General features: G+C 62.4%; 1 protein-coding gene across 8 annotated transcripts; it reads left to right on the top strand.

Moving 5' to 3' along the window:
- Window positions 1-1,269: 1,269 nt before the first annotated feature.
- On the top strand, window positions 1,270-17,533 carry TNS2 (tensin 2). Of its 8 annotated transcripts, none has more exons than XM_081248866.1 (30): window positions 1,270-1,455; window positions 4,023-4,196; window positions 5,832-5,940; window positions 6,441-6,478; window positions 7,371-7,409; window positions 7,700-7,738; window positions 7,892-7,941; window positions 8,191-8,362; window positions 8,640-8,690; window positions 8,971-9,093; window positions 9,181-9,245; window positions 10,073-10,156; window positions 10,714-10,826; window positions 10,921-10,981; window positions 11,251-11,326; window positions 11,583-11,712; window positions 11,801-11,866; window positions 11,948-12,061; window positions 12,252-13,463; window positions 13,605-13,755; window positions 13,878-14,470; window positions 14,586-14,675; window positions 14,986-15,111; window positions 15,317-15,409; window positions 15,522-15,599; window positions 15,767-15,844; window positions 16,255-16,423; window positions 16,514-16,582; window positions 16,689-16,718; window positions 16,894-17,533. In XM_081248866.1, exons 1-30 carry the CDS (start codon window positions 1,381-1,383, stop codon window positions 17,030-17,032), a joined length of 4,407 nt encoding a protein of 1,468 aa, XP_081104992.1. In that variant the 5' UTR covers window positions 1,270-1,380; the 3' UTR covers window positions 17,033-17,533. The 8 variants fall into 8 exon arrangements, 7 of the variants coding, with proteins under 7 accessions (XP_081104992.1, XP_081104988.1, XP_081104990.1 ...); XR_014017038.1 differs by lacking the exon at window positions 1,270-1,455 and adding an exon at window positions 3,140-3,204 and having other exon boundaries at window positions 16,123-16,429; window positions 16,894-16,911; XM_081248864.1 differs by lacking the exon at window positions 1,270-1,455 and adding an exon at window positions 3,141-3,204 and having other exon boundaries at window positions 16,383-16,423; window positions 16,894-17,003.
- Window positions 17,534-17,638: the final 105 nt, after the last annotated feature.

Below are 17,638 nucleotides of genomic sequence, written 5' to 3'. Positions count from 1 at the left end.
TGCATTGTCACCAACCGCAGCTTCCCAGCCTCTTCCCTGCCGCCAGATTAGAATCAGGTGCCCCACTCCCTCGTAATCGGAACCAGACTTCTCAGCCTTTGCCAAAGGCTAGATGAGCACAGAAAAGACCCAGCTGAGAGAGGAGACAGGGAGGGATAGAAGGCCTTAGTGCTGGCGATACTGGCTGCCTTGAGCAGGCACTGGGCATTGAGGCCTGGGCACCGGCTCCTCAGAATCCGCCTGCCCCCCTCCCCCGCCAGTTTTCATCATGGAAAACCCAGTGGGGAGGGTGAGGAAGGGAGAAAGGTTCAGGAAGTGCTCACTGCTAAAGAACATTGGGGAACCTGGGAATGGGAATAGATTGACTGAGCTTCTAGAAAGACATCCTTTCCCTCTACCTTCCCCTCGAGGGTGGCACAACTCAAACCAGCCCCACAGCCCATTAACTCAACTCCAGGAAGTTCCTATCCAGTACCAGATCCAGACACTGCAAAAGAAGTGAATGAGATTAGACCACAGAATAAATTTCCATGTCCACTGGAAAGCCTGGAACTTGAGTTAAATGAGAGGAAGACTTTAATATAAATTATCCTAGGGAACAGGAATGACAGTCCAGGTCCAAAGCAGGGCGATGTTTGGGCTGACTGGAGCAGCTTAGGCGTGGGGTTAGGAGGTTGAACTTGACCTGAAGGTCCTCAGCTGTGAGTCCTTTGGGGCAGACTAGGTGGCACTCGGAGAAGTCTCCCGTGGCAGAGGACCAGAGGAGTGCGCCCAGCGACTTGGGACAGAAGTGATACCAGATGCCTTCGTTTGAAGCCCCGGTGGGTAGGTAGCGCTAGCCCCACTAGGCCAGGCCGCAGGTGACCCCTGATTTCGGGGTCAGGCCCACTCCCAAATGCACTCCTGTGGAGGAGGGGCCGGACTGAGAAAGGCCGAGGCAGTCCCCTGCACCCTTGTTTCTAGTGCCTTCTGGACCTGTGTCCACCTTTTCTTCTGCGTCTGTTTGGCTCCAGTCTCTTCAGGACTCTTGAGATTTTCCTGTCCCTGTGTTCTCCGCGTCCACCTCTCTCAAAATCTCTCCCCGCATTTCTGTCTCTTCCGGTCTCCAAGGGTCTCTGCCAGTCCTCGCATGCCTCCTTCCCAGCTCCTGGGCGCGTGGGTTCGCCAGAGGTGGGGAGGAGAAAAGGAAGAAGGAGAAGGGCGAGGGGCGGGGAGCGGGCGGCACGTGGGGATTGGAGCCCGGGAAGGAGGGAGAGAGGGAGGGAGAGGAGCCCGCGGGAGGGAGGAGAGGGCGGCGCAGGGAGCGGCAGGGGCGAGCGCAGCGCGCCCGCCCCGTCTCCTCCGCCTCCTCCGCGTCCGCTCGGCGCGGGCCCGGGCGAGATGGGCTGGCCCGGAGGCTCCCCCTGCTGCTGCCCCGCCCCGCCGCGCCCCCGCCCCGCCGGGCGCCCCCCGCAGGTGAGTGGCCGCGCTGCGCCGGGTGGGAGGGCGGCGGCCTGTGCGTCACGGCCCGGCGGGCAGTGCCGGGGGCGGTCGCCAGGGGGCGCGGGGCCACCGGGTGGGGCGAGTGGGCGCGGGGAGCGGGGCGGGCGCGCTGGGCCGGGGATCGGGAGCCGCGGGGCCGGGGGCGGCAGCGGGCGGGGCCCGGAGGCCGGAAAGGTGACCAGGGGGCGGGGCCGGCCAACGGTCACTCCCCGGCCCGGCAGTCTCGCCTTCGCGCGTCCCGGGCGCACACGCCGCCCCTGCAGGCCCGGGACCTGGGCGGGAACTGGCCGGGGAGAGTGCGAGTCAGGGTTTTGCTATTTTACTTCACATCTGGGGAAACCGAGGCAGATTCGGCTTCCATCGTCAATTCTCCAGGTCACCCTGGGCACACTCGCACACTCGCACACTCTGCCTTCCCTCCCTGTCTCCTTCCCTGGGCCTCACCCCTCCTCGCGGCTGGGCTCCCAGCCGCTCATCCAACCACAGCTATTTCCAGGAAGGGGGAGTGTTGGGTGGAGGGGTTTCTCCAAACAAACCCAGGGCTTGGGAGTAAGAGGGGGCCAGGCTGGGGGAGAGACTGACGGGCTCTGGAAAGTTCCAGACAGGAGGAGGGTGAGGGTCCCAGGGGTCTGGCCTGGCCTTCCCAGGCCTGCCCCAGCGAGCTGCTTTTCCTCTCAGCACTGCCTGAAGGCTCAGCGCTCTCCCATCCCATCTCACTTAAGAGGTGCTCCACAGGGTGGGGAGGGACTCAAAGCCATGCTTCCCTGGCCACCCAACACGGGGGCTAGTGAGCCACCCACGAGGACAAGAGCGAGGGTCAGAGAAGGTTTGGGGACCTGTTGCCAGGTGAGGGGACTTTCAGCCTCTCGGGAGGCAGCAGGAGTAGAGAGAAGCCTGCTAGAGGGGTCCTGGTCTGGGTAACTGTAATAGGAGGGGAGAAGGGCCATCCCACCACTACCACAGCACCTCTCCTGCTCCCAGCAGGGCTGGGGACTGGACCAGGCCAGGCCCGGTTGCCCACACTGGCCAGGGGCCTGGAATGTCCTGGGACCCAGCCAGGGCTCGTGGGGTGGGAGTGTGTTGCAGAGCCAGTGCCCCTCTCCGGTTACAGGCTAGGCCTCCCTCTGGCTAAGGTACCCTGAGGGCAGACTTCCTGACCTGCAAGGAGAATTAGAGCTTCAAGGGAGAAGCCTCAGGGTAGACCCAGTCCAGGCAGCCCAAGGAAGTGTCCTGAGTGGGCTCATCCCAGCAGCAGCGCAGTGGCAGGGTTAGACCAACCCAGAATGGGCTTGGGGGAGGGAGAGGGAAGGTTAAGGACCTGGTGGGAGTAGCCAGAGCTGGGGGAGCCTCCAGAGCCCTGGGACATTCAGTAATACGCTGCAAATGGGGGCGGGGCACGCACATTTGCACATTCTTTCAAGCCACTGGACTGTTCCACTGGACTGCTCCGGGGAGCTGCTGTCCAAGGCTTGGGGCTGAGGACCCCCAGGCTATTAACCCCTTATACTTTCGGAAGATTACTCCCCCCCCCATCCTTTCCAAGGCCCCAATCCACCTCCTTCCCTTAACTTCCGGGACAGGAAGCTGGCCGCATTCCCAGGAGGGAGGCAGGAGGCCCGCGGAGGGGCGTGGAGTATGTGTTGGGAGGGGGGCCTCCTGTCCGGTCCTCGGGCCCTGGGACAGCTGCTGAGGAAGGAGAACGGAGCTGGGAGAGCCATGAAGGTAGCGTTCAGGCTCGGGGGGCGGGGAGGGGGCCCAGACCTAGAGCTTGGGGTGGCAAGGCTCAAAAGAGCTAGGGACCTGAGAGAAACCAGCCAGGGAATAGGTGAGTAGGGGACTGTGTCAGGAGCAGAGCGGCTGGGGAGCTCTCAGGAGAAGGACCCCAAATGCCTCGGGCTGGGGCAGGAGGATGGCTCGCTCCTGTGCGCAGAGCAGACTCCGGCTGGAATTTGACCTTCCAGTGTAGATGGTGGGGGCAGGGGGCCAGTGTACGTTCTCCTTTTCCTATTTCTTCACAACTGGTGAAACTGAGGCAGGAAGCTGGCCCTCAGTCCCATTCTCCCTGACCCTCAAGATGCACTTCAGTCCTGAGCTGGCTGGGGTCACAATTCCCAGCTCCCACTTCCCCCACCAGAAGTCCCCAGAGAGCCCGAGAGTTCAGGCCGGGAGGCTGGCCTGGCTGGGACGCGGTGTTCCCCGCTGGCCCTTGAGCCCGGCCCTGAGACCTAAATTCCCACCCCGCCCCTGCCCCGCCCCACTGGGGGCTGGATCTCAGGGTCCTACAGATCCCTGGATAGGGCAGATCCCTGGGCATGGGGCAGCTCCAGAGCAGGGTGGGTTGAGGGCAAAAGATCCTGGGCTGACACTCCCAGCAGGGTAGATCCTGGGAATCTGATCTCCTGGCCTCCCCCACTTCCTACCCCCCCCCACCCGCCCCCACTTCCTGGAGCAGCGACCTGCCCCCTTCCCGCCTGCACTCCCCTCCACTTCCAGGGCTGGGCTTCTCCTCACACCAGCCAGACAGCCTGCTCTCCACCCAGGGGAAGTGGCTGCCTCCGCCAGGCCGCTTCCAGGAAGCCCCGGGCCAGGCCCCAGCATTGTTCGGGCCCCACGGCCGGCACCCCAGGCAGCCGGACACCATGAAGTCCAGCGGCCCAGTGGAGAGGCTGCTCAGAGCCCTGGGGAGGAGGGACAGCAGCCGGGCCACCAACAGGGTAGGAGTGCCCATTGGCTGGGCAGAGGAGGGGCAGGGGTGGAGGTGTGGGCAGTGGGGGAGGGGGCCAGGACTCAGGCCAGACCCCCTTCCCAGTTTCGGCTTCCTCAGCCTTCTCCCCTTGTCCCGCATCCCCTCGCATCCCCTCGTTACTGTCTCCCTTTGGAGTGGCCAGGTCTGGCTGTGGCGTAAGCAGCAGACGTTAGGGTTAGAGCAAAACCTTGTGTCCTTTTCAGCTCCCCTGACACATTCCCTGCCCTAGCCCAGGCCAGCCCTGCACCCAGGCAGGTATACATCATTGTAGGACCTTCCTGGGTACTATTCTGGAACCCCAGAGAGGACGTCCCTAAGCTGAGAAATTTGTGGGAGATGGGATGGGGGTGGCGAAGGGAGGGAGGGAGGCAGCCAGGTCTCAGGAGTGCTTTAGACAAGCGGGGGGGTTGATTTGCTTTCCACTGATATCATCTGTGTGTGCCATTAATGCCAAAATGCACCCAAGTTTCCTAGTGGGTCTGGGAGAGTTAGTCCAGCCCAGAAGAGTTCAAGTTGGGTTTAATCCAGAAGCTTCAGGGACAGCCAAGAGACCAGAGGTGCTGCCTACATCCCCAGGCTGAGGGGCCTGGAGGCCCCATCACTGCCTTTCCCCACATTTTCTCAGCCTCACCCCAAAAGAAGCATCTCAGGGCAACATGAGACAATACTATGGGGGAAGGAGGCAGGAACTTGAACGCCAGAGGAGGAGAAAAATAGGTAGAAGAGAGAAGAGGCAAGGAAGCAAATGGTCCCCAGAGGATGGGAGGGATGGGACGAGGTAGGCCTGGGCCATAGGGGGCATCCCAGCCTCCTGGCTCACTGCACTCTGGGTGGGGAGGGGCCTCAGAGCATCTGCTCCACCCTCTCCCCCTCCAACGCTGGAATCCCACTTGAACCTCCTCAAGTGACGGGGTGCTTACTACATCCCGGAGCAGTAAGGCAGCGAAATATTTCCAAGTCATGCCTCCATCTGCCTCCCACTCTGAGCATTACGGCCCCCTCCTTACACAACTGCTGCCTGCCGCCTGGGTGCACAATGAGTAAACATGTTGTTCTGACAGTAGGGGGAGGAGGGCGTGTCAGCCTCCTGGAGGACTGGGACATCGGGACCAGGGGAGCAGGCCTGGCTAAGGCCCTCCTGCCGGGTCAGTCTGGGTGCTGTGTGACTGACACCGTACATTCATGTCTGACCCCCTCCCTGCTCACTCTCTACCGAAGCCTCCAGCTGGGGAGGGCAAGATGGGAGGAGAACGGGTTGTCTTCATAGCGGAGTCAGGGAGCGCCATCCCCCCACACCAGGACGGAAGCTCTAGGGCTTGGGTGGCAGTGACCGCAAGGGTATCACACACCAGGGCCACGTGAGGGGCCTAAGTGATCCCTTGGGGAGGAGCTGACCCAGCTAGGGTGACGCAAGGGGCCAGGTTCTATGCACTGTCTAGGACAAGCCCTACAACTGCCCGGAAACAGCTGTGGCCAAGTGCGTTCTACGAGTTTGGGGGCTTTATTGGGATGGAAGAAGAGAAACTGTGCAGTGCTCAGGCCCCGGCCCAGTCCTGGAGATGGGCCCGTGGGAGCTGACACCTCTGTCTGTCCCTCCACCTAGCCTAGGAAAGCTGAGCCACATAGCTTCCGGGAGAAGGTTTTCCGGAAGAAACCACCGGTCTGTGCAGTGTGTAAGGTGACCATCGATGGGACAGGCGTCTCGTGCCGAGGTGAGGCGCCCTGCCCTATGCTGTGACTCTGTGAGCATCACCCAGCACCACTGGGTTGCACAACCCCAGCAGGCAGACCGCAGAACAGAACCCGTACTGCGTGTGTTGCCCCTGGGCTGGGCCACGTGGGAGCCAAGAGGAACTGTGTCCCCTCCAAACAGCCCTTGCTCCCCCAGCACCCCAGGAGACCCAGTACTCTAAATCACCTTCCCACGTCACCTGAGACTGGAGGCTTTCCTCCCTTGCTTCCTCTTCACCCGCACCCCCCCTAGAACATTACCCCTGGCTCCCACCCTCCCTGGCCTGGGCAGTAGTGCACCACTGCCATGCGCTTCCCTTGAACTCTGCCCCTGCTCCCCCACTCCAGCCAGCTCAGTACAGCCGGAGTCCTGGAAGTCCCAAGGTCTAGTTCCAGGGCCTGGGGAGATGGGAGAGGGCCACCCCTGCCACTGCCCCAGTGGGCCCCTGCTAACCCCTCTCCTCTCCTCCATCCCCTCTAGTCTGCAAGGTGGCGGCACACAGAAAATGTGAAGCAAAGGTGGGTACCTGCTGCGGGGAGGGGGACTGGGGTCCCTTCCTCCTCTGAAACAGGCTTCTCTAACCACACTGGCATCAACCCTCTACCCTTCTCATCATTGGGGAACCCCTGCTGGGTGGGAGAGGGTACTGTACTGGGCCCTTTAAGAACCACCCTACTCCACCCCCTGGAGGGCTGGCCCAGGCAGCGCAGACAGCGACAGCGCAGCGTTTGTCTTGGTGCGGTGCCCAGGCTGCAGCTGGCGAGTGGATGGGGGGTGGGGAAGAGGAGGAGAACGAGGAGGAGGAAGGGTGGGGTGGGTGGGTGTCAGAGCAGGATTTCAGAGACTGGCAGCCGGATGGGCTGTGCCTTCCTTCTGGGGAAGGGTCCTCAGGATGCCTGAGTGGGTCTTGTCCTAGGCCCTGGAAAGGCTGGGCAGAAGGTGCAAGGTGTAGATAGCACCCACTGTCCACTGGGAACCTGAGACAGCCGCATCTCTGGGGAGGTGCCCTGGTCCTCCTCCTGCAGTGTGAGGGGTCCTAGGGCCTTGGAGCTGGCTTTGGGGAGCTGTGTGCCCAGGGGCGGGGTCTCCCAGTGAAAGAGGCCAGTGTCCGTCCCTGGCCGTGGCCTGCCTGCATGGCTCTATATATAACTCCTGCCCTGCAGCTGGATGAATGGGGGTCTGTGTGGGCAGGGGGCTGGAAGCCAAGAGTAACAAGTGGGGGGCCCAGGGGTGGGGGACCGAGAGGCCAGAGGGGAGGCTCCCTTAAATAGAGGAACCTCAGTTGCAGCCTGCGCCCATCTGCTGACAGCCCCTCCACCTTCTTGCTGAAGCTGAGGGGTGGCCCCATCCTTAAGCCCGGGAAAGCCCATTTCACCAGCAGCTCAGCTCCTCACTCCCGTCTCCTTCCAGGTGACTTCGTCCTGTCAGGCCTTGCCTCCCACGGAGCTGGTGAGTATGCTCTGGGATGGGGTGACCGAGGCAAGGAACCTGGCTGCGGCGGTGTCCAGAGGTCTGGTGGCCACAGAGAGGGCCCCCAGGAGGTTACCTTGAATGGACTAATGTGGAGAGCGGTCACCCTGAGGCAGTGGGAAAACATTTGAGCCCTCTGCTCTCGTCCTCTTGGGCCTGCTGGGGGCTAGGACTCCCCCCCCCCCGCCCCAGTACATCCCTCACAGGGACACCAGCTGGTCCTTGCCCCTTCCCTAACCACTCCCTTTTCCTCCCCCATCTCCCTCTAGCGGAGAAACACGGCCCCTGTGAGGCGCATAGAGCACCTGGTAAGGTGATGCTGGAGGAGGGGGGCGGAAGCAGGTAGCTCTGGGACTAAGGACCTAGGTTTCTTCTGAGGCAAAAGTTCATGGAACTCTGGAGTGGGGAGCCTAGAGTGAGGGGCACAAAAGACGTGTGCAAAGTCTCATCTCATCCACCAGGGATCCACCAAGTCTCTGAACTACTCAAAGCAACGCAGCACTCTGCCCCGGTAAGTGAGGGCGTGGGGTGTGGTCCCATATGAGCCCCTTCCGCTGGCCTCACACCTCACCCCAGAGCAGGGCCCCCCCAACAAAGCTCTCCAGGCCAGCGCCGCCCCCCAGCTGGTCCCACCCACTCTCAGGACCCAGGAGACCTCACCTGTAGTCAGCCAAACACCCTTCCTTCACACCAGCCTCCGGTACCCGCCCCACCCCCACTGTCCGCCCTGTTCCTAACACAGACTTCGCCTCCTCCCCAGGAGCTTCAGCCTGGATCCTCTCATGGAGCGCCGCTGGGACTTGGACCTCACCTACGTGACGGAGCGGATCCTGGCCGCCGCCTTCCCCGCGCAGCCCGACGAACAGCGACACCGGGGCCACCTGCGCGAGCTGGCTCACGTGCTGCAATCCAAGCACCGCGACAAGTACCTGGTGAGGGGCGGGACCTGCCTCAGTCAGCCAACGACAGGGCTGGGAGGTCCAGGCCCCTCCCTGACGTCACGCCGCGGAGGCGGAGCCCCGTGTGGGCGGGGCCCGGGCGCAAACCTGGAACGCCGACTGGGCTGTACGAGCTAGGTTGGGCCTTAGCGACCTCCTCATTTTGGAGAAAGACCCTTCCTTAGGGTCACAGCGGGCGATACCACCTCCACGCATCACCGCGCCTCGCTGCCTGGGGTCACTTCGCCTAATGCCCCCTCTTTACTTGCAGCTCTTCAACCTTTCAGAGAAAAGACACGACCTGACCCGCCTAAACCCCAAGGTAGGAGGGGATTAAAGCCATCACCCCCTGCCTCCTCGGGTATTAATAGTAGCAATTGCCATCTGCTTCACTCTGAAGCACTTTCCCATATGACACGTCACTTGGGACACCCCAAAGCATGGTGCAGCAGGTATCAACCCATTGTCCGGGTGAGGGAAGTGTTGAAGCTGCCATGGACACAGCCAACAGGCCCCTGACCTTGTCTCCAGGCCCCTCTTCCACCCCCACCCACCTCTTCTTTGGTGGCCACCAGCCCCAGTCCCATTCCTGCACCCCTCAGGTCCAGGACTTTGGCTGGCCTGAGCTGCACGCGCCCCCACTGGACAAGCTGTGCTCCATCTGCAAAGCCATGGAGACGTGGCTCAGTGCTGACCCGCAGCATGTGGTCGTACTGTACTGCAAGGTGAGCTGGGAGCATGAGTTCGCAGGGCTGGGGTGCCCTCAGCCAGGGCCCCCAGCAAGCCCTGCATCCCTGTCTCTTTGTCCTTAGGGGAGCAAGGGCAAGCTCGGGGTCATCGTCTCTGCCTACATGCACTACAGCAAGATCTCTGCAGGGTAAGGCTCCCCGGCCCCGAGCGCCCCCTTCCCCAGTGACCCTTCCTCCAGCTGGCCCTTGACGAGTCCATCTCCTCTGAAGCCCACCTCAGTGTTCAGAAGAGCCATTTACTCTAAACTTGACCTTTCCACCTCCTTTTTCTCACTTGTACTTCACCACAGTTTTCCTAGGGCTGCTGTAACAAAGTGCCACAAACTAAGTGGCTTAAGACAACAGAAACCTGTTGTCTCAGTTCTGGGGGCTACAAGTCTAAAATCTGAGGTGTCAGCAGGGCCACACTCCCACTGAGACTCTGGGTAGAGACCTTCCTGGCCTCTTCCTAGCTCCTGGGGCTGGCCAGCAGTCCTTGGTGTTCCTTGGCTTGAGGATGCATCACTCCAATCTCTGCCTTTGTTGTCACATGGCCTTCTTCCTGTGTGTCTGTGTGTCTGTGTCTCTTCTTCTCTTCTTCTAAGGACACCAATCATATTGGATTAAGGGCTCATCCTACTCCAGTATAACATCATAACTAATTACATCTGCAACGACCCTATTTCCAAATAAGGTCACATTCTGAGGTACATATCTTTTGCGGGGACACAATTCAACCCATAACATGGTCTTATTGTCCCATTTTACAGAGGAAGAAACTAAAACTCAGGGAACAATTGCCCGAGGTCCAACAACTAGTAAAGTGACTGGGGTTTCTAGTTCTCTTCACCACCACTCTGGGCCTCCTCTAGACTTGGGGGAAATCGCACCTCTCTTCCCTCCCCTGGGGCTTAGAGATGGGAGACCAGGTTGGAGACCAGCCCCTAAGACCCCACACTGGTCCCACTCTCCCCAGGGCGGACCAGGCGCTGGCTACCCTCACCATGCGGAAGTTCTGTGAGGACAAGGTGGCCTCGGAGCTGCAGCCCTCCCAGCGCCGGTGAGCAGCCTAGGTGGGGATGGGCCAGAGGAGCAGTTCTCTCCGTGGCTACCAAGGCCGAGCTTCTCTCATTCATGCCGCACACCTTCCTGGAGCACCTCCTGTGTGCTTGGGATTGTGCCAAGTGCTGAGAATGCAGAACAAGCACAGGGTCCCTGCTCTCGTGGGGCTTATTTACATGCTAGTGGGGTAGACGGCAATAAACCTGTGAATAAGGAGACAAGGTCGTTTTGGATGATGACAGGTGCTATCTATACAAAAAATAAAGCTGAGGCTCGTGATGAACGGAGACTCACAGGACAGTCAGGGCCCACCGCTATATAACGTGAGGCAGAGATCTGGGGGAAGAGCATTCTAGACAGAGGGAACAGCAAGAACAAAACCTCGGAGGCAGCAAGAAGGATGGAGGTTAGATGCAAGGAAGAAATCTCTGTTGAGCTGGAAGGTGGGAGGGAAGCGCCGAGGAGAAGGTGGCTGGGGCAGCGTTCGTAGTTGAGATGACACCAGGGGATCTCCTGAGGAAGGGGCTTACGTCCTCCTTGACGTCCCCCCACCAGGTATATCAGCTACTTCAGTGGTCTGCTGTCCGGCTCCATCAGAATGAACAGCAGCCCTCTCTTCCTGCACTACGTGCTCGTGCCCATGCTGCCAGCCTTTGAACCTGGCACGGGTGAGTCTGCTTGGAATGTACTCCAGGGAGCGGGCTGTCCCCCACCCCCTCCACTCAGCACCCCTCACGTGCCTTCTCCTTCTTGCCCCTCCAGGTTTCCAGCCCTTCCTCAAGATCTACCAGTCCATGCAGCTTGTCTACACATCTGGAATCTAGTGAGTGCTCTCTTCCCAGGCCCCTGCTTCCCTGCTCCCTCGGTCCCTGTTTCTCCAGCCTCCCCAGACAGCTGGGCCTTCAGCTCCAGCCACTGCACCCACAAACTAATAGCATCACAGAATCCGTTTTATAGATGGGGAGGCTGATGCTTACAGGGCTCTCACTAAGGCAGTGCTCAGTCTCCAATCTCCCAACTCCCTCCTGACTCTTCACAGCCACCCGTACACCCGAGTGCCCCTGATTCACCTCTGTCCTCTCTCTTCCCCAGTCATGTTGCAGGCCCTGGTCCCCCACAGCTTTGCATCAGCCTGGAGCCAGCTCTCCTCCTCAAAGGCGATGTCATGGTGAGGGGGCCTTAGCGACAGGGAGAGTCCTGGGGGTGGAGTGAGGGGCGGTGGTACAAGCCGCCAGCTGCACAGTCTCTGGTGAGCCATCGATTCGAGGCCGATGGGAGGGCAAAGAGGGCGTCCTCCTGATGGGGAGGTCACCTTGGGGTTCAGGCAAGGCAGAGCCGTGGCCAGATAGTCCCCAGGGTGGAAGCACCGAGGAGACGTGAGTTGACACGAGGGCCTGAACGCCGGTCTCCCTCCCCTCACCCAGGTGACGTGCTATCACAGGGGTAGCCGGGGGACTGACCGGACCCTCGTGTTCCGAGTCCAGTTCCACACGTGTACCATCCATGGACCACGGCTCACCTTCCCCAAGGACCAGCTGGACGAGGCCTGGACCGGTGAGTTGGAGACAAGTGGCGTGGGGGCTGGAGCCCAAGGGAGGGCGGGTGGGCGGGCGCCTGGCTTCTTACCGTCCACTCCCCGCAGACGAGAGGTTCCCCTTCCAAGCCTCGGTGGAGTTCGTCTTCTCCTCCAGCCCAGAGAAGATCAAAGGTGAGAGCCAGCCCTGGCCCCGGCGGGGGGGCGGGGGGTGCCGTCCCTCCCCGCTCCTCACCCCCGGGTGCCCTTCCGTAGGCAGCACCCCACGGAACGAGCCCTCGGTCTCTGTTGACTACAACACGGCAGAGCCTGCCGTGCGCTGGGACTCCTATGAGAACTTCAACCTGCACCACGAGGACAGTGTGGATGGTGTGTGGGGCGTGGGGCGGCAGGAGGTGGAGTTTTGGGGGGCACACTCTTCCCTCCCCAGGCAGACACCCTTCCCAAGAGACGCCCCCTGAGCTGGAGTCTCCTGCGCTGTCCCCTGTTAACACACGCTCTCTCTCTCTCTCCCCATTTTGCCTGCTTGCCCTCCCTCCCGGATCCTCTCCCCATCCAGACTCCGTCACCCATACCCGGGGACCCCTGGATGGCAGTCCTTACGCCCAGGTGCAGCGGGCCCCCCGCCAGACCCCGCCGGCGCCCTCTCCGGAGCCGCCCCCGCCCCCGCTGCTCTCTGTCAGCAGCGATTCTGGCCATTCGTCCACGCTGACCACAGAGCCAGCCGCTGAGTCCCCTGGCCGGCCACCGCCGACAGCTGCCGAGCGGCGGGAGCTGGAGCGCCTCCTGGGGGGCTGTGGCGTGGCCGCCGGGGGCCGGGGAGCTGGGCGTGAGACGGCCATCCTCGATGATGAAGAGCAGCCCCCGGCGGGCGGAGGCCCCCGCCTTGGAATGTATTCGGGACACAGGCCTGGCCTCAGCCGCCACTGCTCCTGCCGCCAGGGCTACCGGGAACCCTGCGGGGTCCCCAATGGGGGCTACTACCGGCCAGAGGGGACCCTGGAGAGGAGGCGGCTGGCCTACGGGGCCTACGAGGGGCCCCCACAGGGCTATGCTGAGGCCTCCGTGGAGAAGAGGCGCCTCTGCCGATCGCTGTCCGAGGGGCCGTACCCCTACCCGCCTGAGCTGGGGAAACCGACCAACGGGGACTTTGGCTACCGCGCCCCAGGCTACCGGGAGGTGGTGATCCTGGAGGACCCTGGGCTGCCTGCCCTGTGCTCATGCCCCGCCTGTGAGGAGAAGCTAGCGCTGCCCACGGCAGCCCTCTATGGGCTGCGCCTGGAGAGGGAGGCTGGAGAGGGGTGGGCGAATGAGGCTGGCAAGCCCCTCCTGCACCCGGTGCGACCTGGGCACCCGCTGCCCCTGCTGGTGCCTGCCTGCGGGCACCACCATGCCCCAGTGCCTGACTACAGCTGCCTGAAGCCACCCAAGGCAGGCGAGGAAGGGCATGAGGGCTGCTCCTACGCCATGTGCCCCGAAGGCAGGTATGGGCATCCAGGGTACCCTGCCCTGGTGACATACGGCTATGGAGGAGCGGTTCCCAGTTACTGCCCAGCATATGGCCGGGCGCCTCACAGCTGCGGGTCTCCAGGCGAGGGCAGAAGGTATCCCAGCTCTGGTGCCCACTCCCCCCGGGCTGGCTCCATTTCCCCTGGCAGTCCACCCTACCCGCAATCCAGGAACCTCAGCTACGAGATCCCTGCAGAGGAGGGAGGGGACAGGTATCTGCCGCCCGGGCACCTGGCCCCAGCAGGACCCTTGGCATCTGCAGGTGAGGGCACTGGGATGGGGAGTGCCCAGGGCAGAGGAGGGCTCTGGAAGATGGTGGGGGAAGGCACAGAGTGAGAAAGAGCTAAGCCAGACAGAAGGGGCTCTTCCTGGCTCACAGCCTCTCCTCTCACCTTCCCTGCAGAGTCGCCGGAGCCAGTGTCCTGGAGGGAGAGTCCCAGCGGGCACAGCACCCTGCCTCGGTCTCCCCGAGATGCCCAGTGCAGTGCCTCTTCTGAGCTATCCGGTCCCTCCACGCCCCTGCACACCAGCAGCCCAGTCCAGGGCAAGGAGAGGTACCCAGAGGGGCTGGGCAGCTCAGGCGCCTCCTGGTCCGAGCAGACCCTGAAGCCTGGGGTGGGGGCAGCTCTCACGGGGTTCTGCGGCTCTACTAACCACCCGCCCTCCCACCCCGCAGCGCCCGACGGCAGGACACTAGGTCCCCCACCTTGGCGCCCACTCAGAGACTGAGTCCCGGAGAGGCCTTGCCACCTGCTTCCCAGGGAGGGGCTGAAAGAGCTCCAGAGCTGCCAGCAAGAAGTGGGCCTGAGCCTCCGGCCCCTGGTCCCTTCTCCTCAGCCTCCCCGCCCAGCTCACCCAACGACTGGCCTCAGGAGAGGAGCCCGGGGGGCCGTTCGGACAGCGCCAGTCCAAGGGGCCCTGTACCCACCACCCTGCCCGGCCTCCGCCACGCCCCCTGGCAGGGCCTTCGAGACTCCCCGGACAGCCCGGACGGGTCCCCCCTCACCCCTGTGCCTACTCAGATGCCCTGGCTTGTGCCCAGCCCAGAGCCGCCGCCGCGGAGCTCACCCGTACCTGCCTTCCCTCTGGCTGCATCTTTTGACATCAGTGGCCCCACCCAGCCCCCACTTCCCGAGAAGCGCCACCTGCTGGGGCCTGGGCAACAGCCGGGACCCTGGGGCCCAGAGCAGGCATCGCCACCAGCCAGAGGCACGAGTCACCATGTCACCTTTGCACCTCTGCTTCCGGATAATGTCCCTCAACCCCCAGGTATAAAGGCCTTCAGGTGGCTGGGGCCACCTCGGGAGAACCCTTTTTCCCAGGGAGGGGCATGGCATGGGGACTGGGGAGCCCTGAGGCCAAGCTCAGTCCCTCCCTGTCCTAGAGCCCCCTATGCAAGAGAGCCAGAGCAACGTCAAGTTTGTCCAGGATACGTCCAAGTTCTGGTATAAGCCACACCTGTCCCGTGACCAAGGTGAGAAGCCAGCCTGCGCCCACCCCTGTCCAGGGCTCTGGCTCGGCTTTGGAGCCCATCCTTCCAGTCGGTGCCTCTTCTCCGTCTCAGCGGGCCTCCTCTGGGCCGAGCCCCTCTAGCTGGTGATTCTGGGCTTCGGGCCCAAGGAGGTCTAACACTGTCAGCGCTCTGTGCGCTGACTCCCCAGTGGCGTCCCGGGTGCTGTCGCCGCAGCTGTTAGGGCCAGAGGCCTGGGGAACTTGGGCAGCAGAGCGGAGGGGCTCCTTGGGGCTCAGTCAGCCTCTGAGAAGACTTCTCCCACCTCCTGCAGCCATTGCCCTGCTGAAGGACAAGGACCCTGGGGCCTTCTTGATCAGGGACAGTCATTCATTCCAAGGAGCCTATGGGCTAGCTCTTAAGGTGGCCACGCCCCCACCCAGCGCCCAGCCCTGGAAAGGTACAGAATGGCCAAACATGAGGGAAACGGGGAGTGGGGTGTGGGGAGGTACCAGAGGCCAGACAAGGCAGGGTGGGCCATGTCACTTCTTAGTGGGGAGAGGGAGCAAGTGTCCTCTCCTGCTCAGGAAAGAATTCCATCAGGCGGGAAGCAGAACCTGGAATCTGATGAAGCCTTCCTCTCCCCTCCCCTCCCCTCCACTCAGGGGACCCCTTGGAACAGCTGGTCCGCCATTTTCTCATTGAGACTGGGCCCAAAGGGGTGAAGATCAAGGGCTGCCCCAGCGAGCCCTACTTTGGTGAGAAGCGGGGGCTGGGAAGGCTGCACTGGGCTGGTCCAGGGAGGCCAAGAGGAGGTAGACTGCGGGTATCTCCGGGTGCCTCGAGACCCCGCTCGCCTCTCCCCTGCAGGCAGCCTGTCGGCCCTGGTCTCCCAGCACTCCATCTCCCCGCTGTCCCTGCCCTGCTGCCTGCGCATTCCCAGCAAAGGTGGGTGTCCGGTCATCTGTCCTCCCACCTCTCCCCACCCACTGCAGCCAAAGGCAGAATCCCAGGCCCTGGCTTCCCGCCTGCCTGCCTGCCTTCCCTCGGGGACGGCAGAGGGTGCCCTCCAGCTCCCAGCACTGCCACTCCCCACTGACCCCCGTTTCCCTCAGATCCTCTGGAGGAGGCCCCAGAGGCCCCAGTGCCCACCAACATGAGCACAGCGGCAGACCTCCTACGTCAGGGCGCCGGTACGGGCCTCTCCCTCCTTTCCCCCGCCCTGGGCACCAAGGGGGCCGTTGCTGATACATGGGGCACTGAAAGGCCTTGAGGTGGGTGGGTGGGCCCTGACGGATGCATCTAACCCATGAGGGCAGGGGGAGCCCTGCATCTGTAGGCACAGTGGGAGAGGGAGTCCTTGGTCTAGGCTCTGTGGTGAGGGGGCTTGTTAGAACACAGATTCTCAGGCCTCTTTCCAGCACCTCTGACTGTGGATCTTGGGGAGTCATAGAATCTGCCTTTTTAACAGGTTACCTGTGTGACACGCATCCCAAGCGCACTAGCTGGGCAAAGTGCGAGACCAGTGGGGTGGGGGGATCGAGGGAAGATAGACCTGGGGGCAGGCAGAGCCGCTGCTCCCTCCAACCCCCCGCCCCCCCAGCCTGCAGTGTGCTCTACCTGACCTCAGTGGAGACGGAGTCGCTGACAGGCCCCCAAGCGGTGGCGCGGGCCAGCTCCGCAGCTCTGAGCTGCAGCCCCCGCCCCACGCCAGCCATTGTCCACTTCAAGGTCTCAGCCCAGGGCATCACGCTGACAGACAACCAGAGGAAGTGAGTGTGCGTGCCAGGCCCCCCGGGGTGGGGGGCGCAGGCCCCGGGGCCCCGATTTCCGGGTGACTTTCCCCACCCTCCTCCTCACAGGCTCTTCTTTCGCCGCCATTATCCAGTGAACAGCATCACCTTCGCCAGCACTGACCCTCAGGACCGGAGGTGACCCTCTCCCTCCCAGCCCTTTTGCCCCCCAGTCCCCAGCCCAGCTCTTCCGTTGGTAGCTATTCCCCGGGTGCATCCCTTCACAGTTCTTCTCCTTCTGCAGATGGACCAACCCGGATGGGACCACCTCCAAGTAAGCCTCCCTGGGAGTGCAGTCGCCCCTCCCTGGCATGGCATGGCGTGGCACTGGTGTGGCACTTGCATGGCACTGGCGTGGCATCGAGGCACCTCCTTCCTCCCCAACCCTGGCGTGGCAGTCCCTGTGGAAGGGATGCTGAGCCCTCCCCATCCTGCCTTTGTACCCCCAGGATCTTTGGTTTCGTGGCCAAGAAGCCGGGAAGCCCCTGGGAGAATGTGTGTCACCTCTTTGCAGAGCTTGACCCAGATCAGCCTGCAGGCGCCATTGTCACCTTCATCACCAAAGTTCTGCTGGGCCAGAGAAAATGAAGGAAGGCCACAAGCTCTGAGCCCACGTCGACACTGCGCCCCTCTCAGCACCCCACAGCCCTCACTTCCCCTGGCCTGGACCCAGGAGACCTGGGACCCAGCCCCTCCCCTAGGAACGGGGAGCGGACACCGGCCTGGGACACTGCTCTCCTTCCCCGCCCCCAGCCTGCTAAGCAAAGTGGACGGGCCCATGAGATGACCTTGCATGTGAGCAGATGGCAGAGATGGGTGTGTGAAGGGTGAGGAGGCATCAGCAGTGGAGCCTGGAGGAGATGGGGATGGCCCTACCTGCGCGAGAACATCAGCGCTGGTGGAGACGGGCCCTGCTAGCTCCACCCAGCTGCAGGTCCCAGCATGGCAGGGAGAGGGGAGAGTGTGGGGAGCAAGGCACTCCCTCCTCTGCCTCCCCTCTGAGCAGAGAGATCAGAGTAGGATCACATGAAAAGGGGGCTAAAAAAGAGTCTATTTTTGTCTAATAATAAAGAGTTTCTATAACGTTTAGTTGGAGTTGGAGTCATGCCTTGTTTCCGGGAAGGTCAAAGCCTCGGGTCTCCCAGGGGCACCCCAGGCCCAAGCCAGGCCCATGGGACACACACGATCCCCCTC

Source organism: Mesoplodon bidens, assembly GCF_964165515.1.
Source record: "Mesoplodon bidens genome assembly, chromosome: 11".
Classification (NCBI taxonomy): Eukaryota; Metazoa; Chordata; class Mammalia; order Artiodactyla; family Ziphiidae; genus Mesoplodon; species Mesoplodon bidens.
Note: the sequence above shows the minus strand (reverse complement) of the source record. Positions and strands in the feature narration are given on the sequence as shown.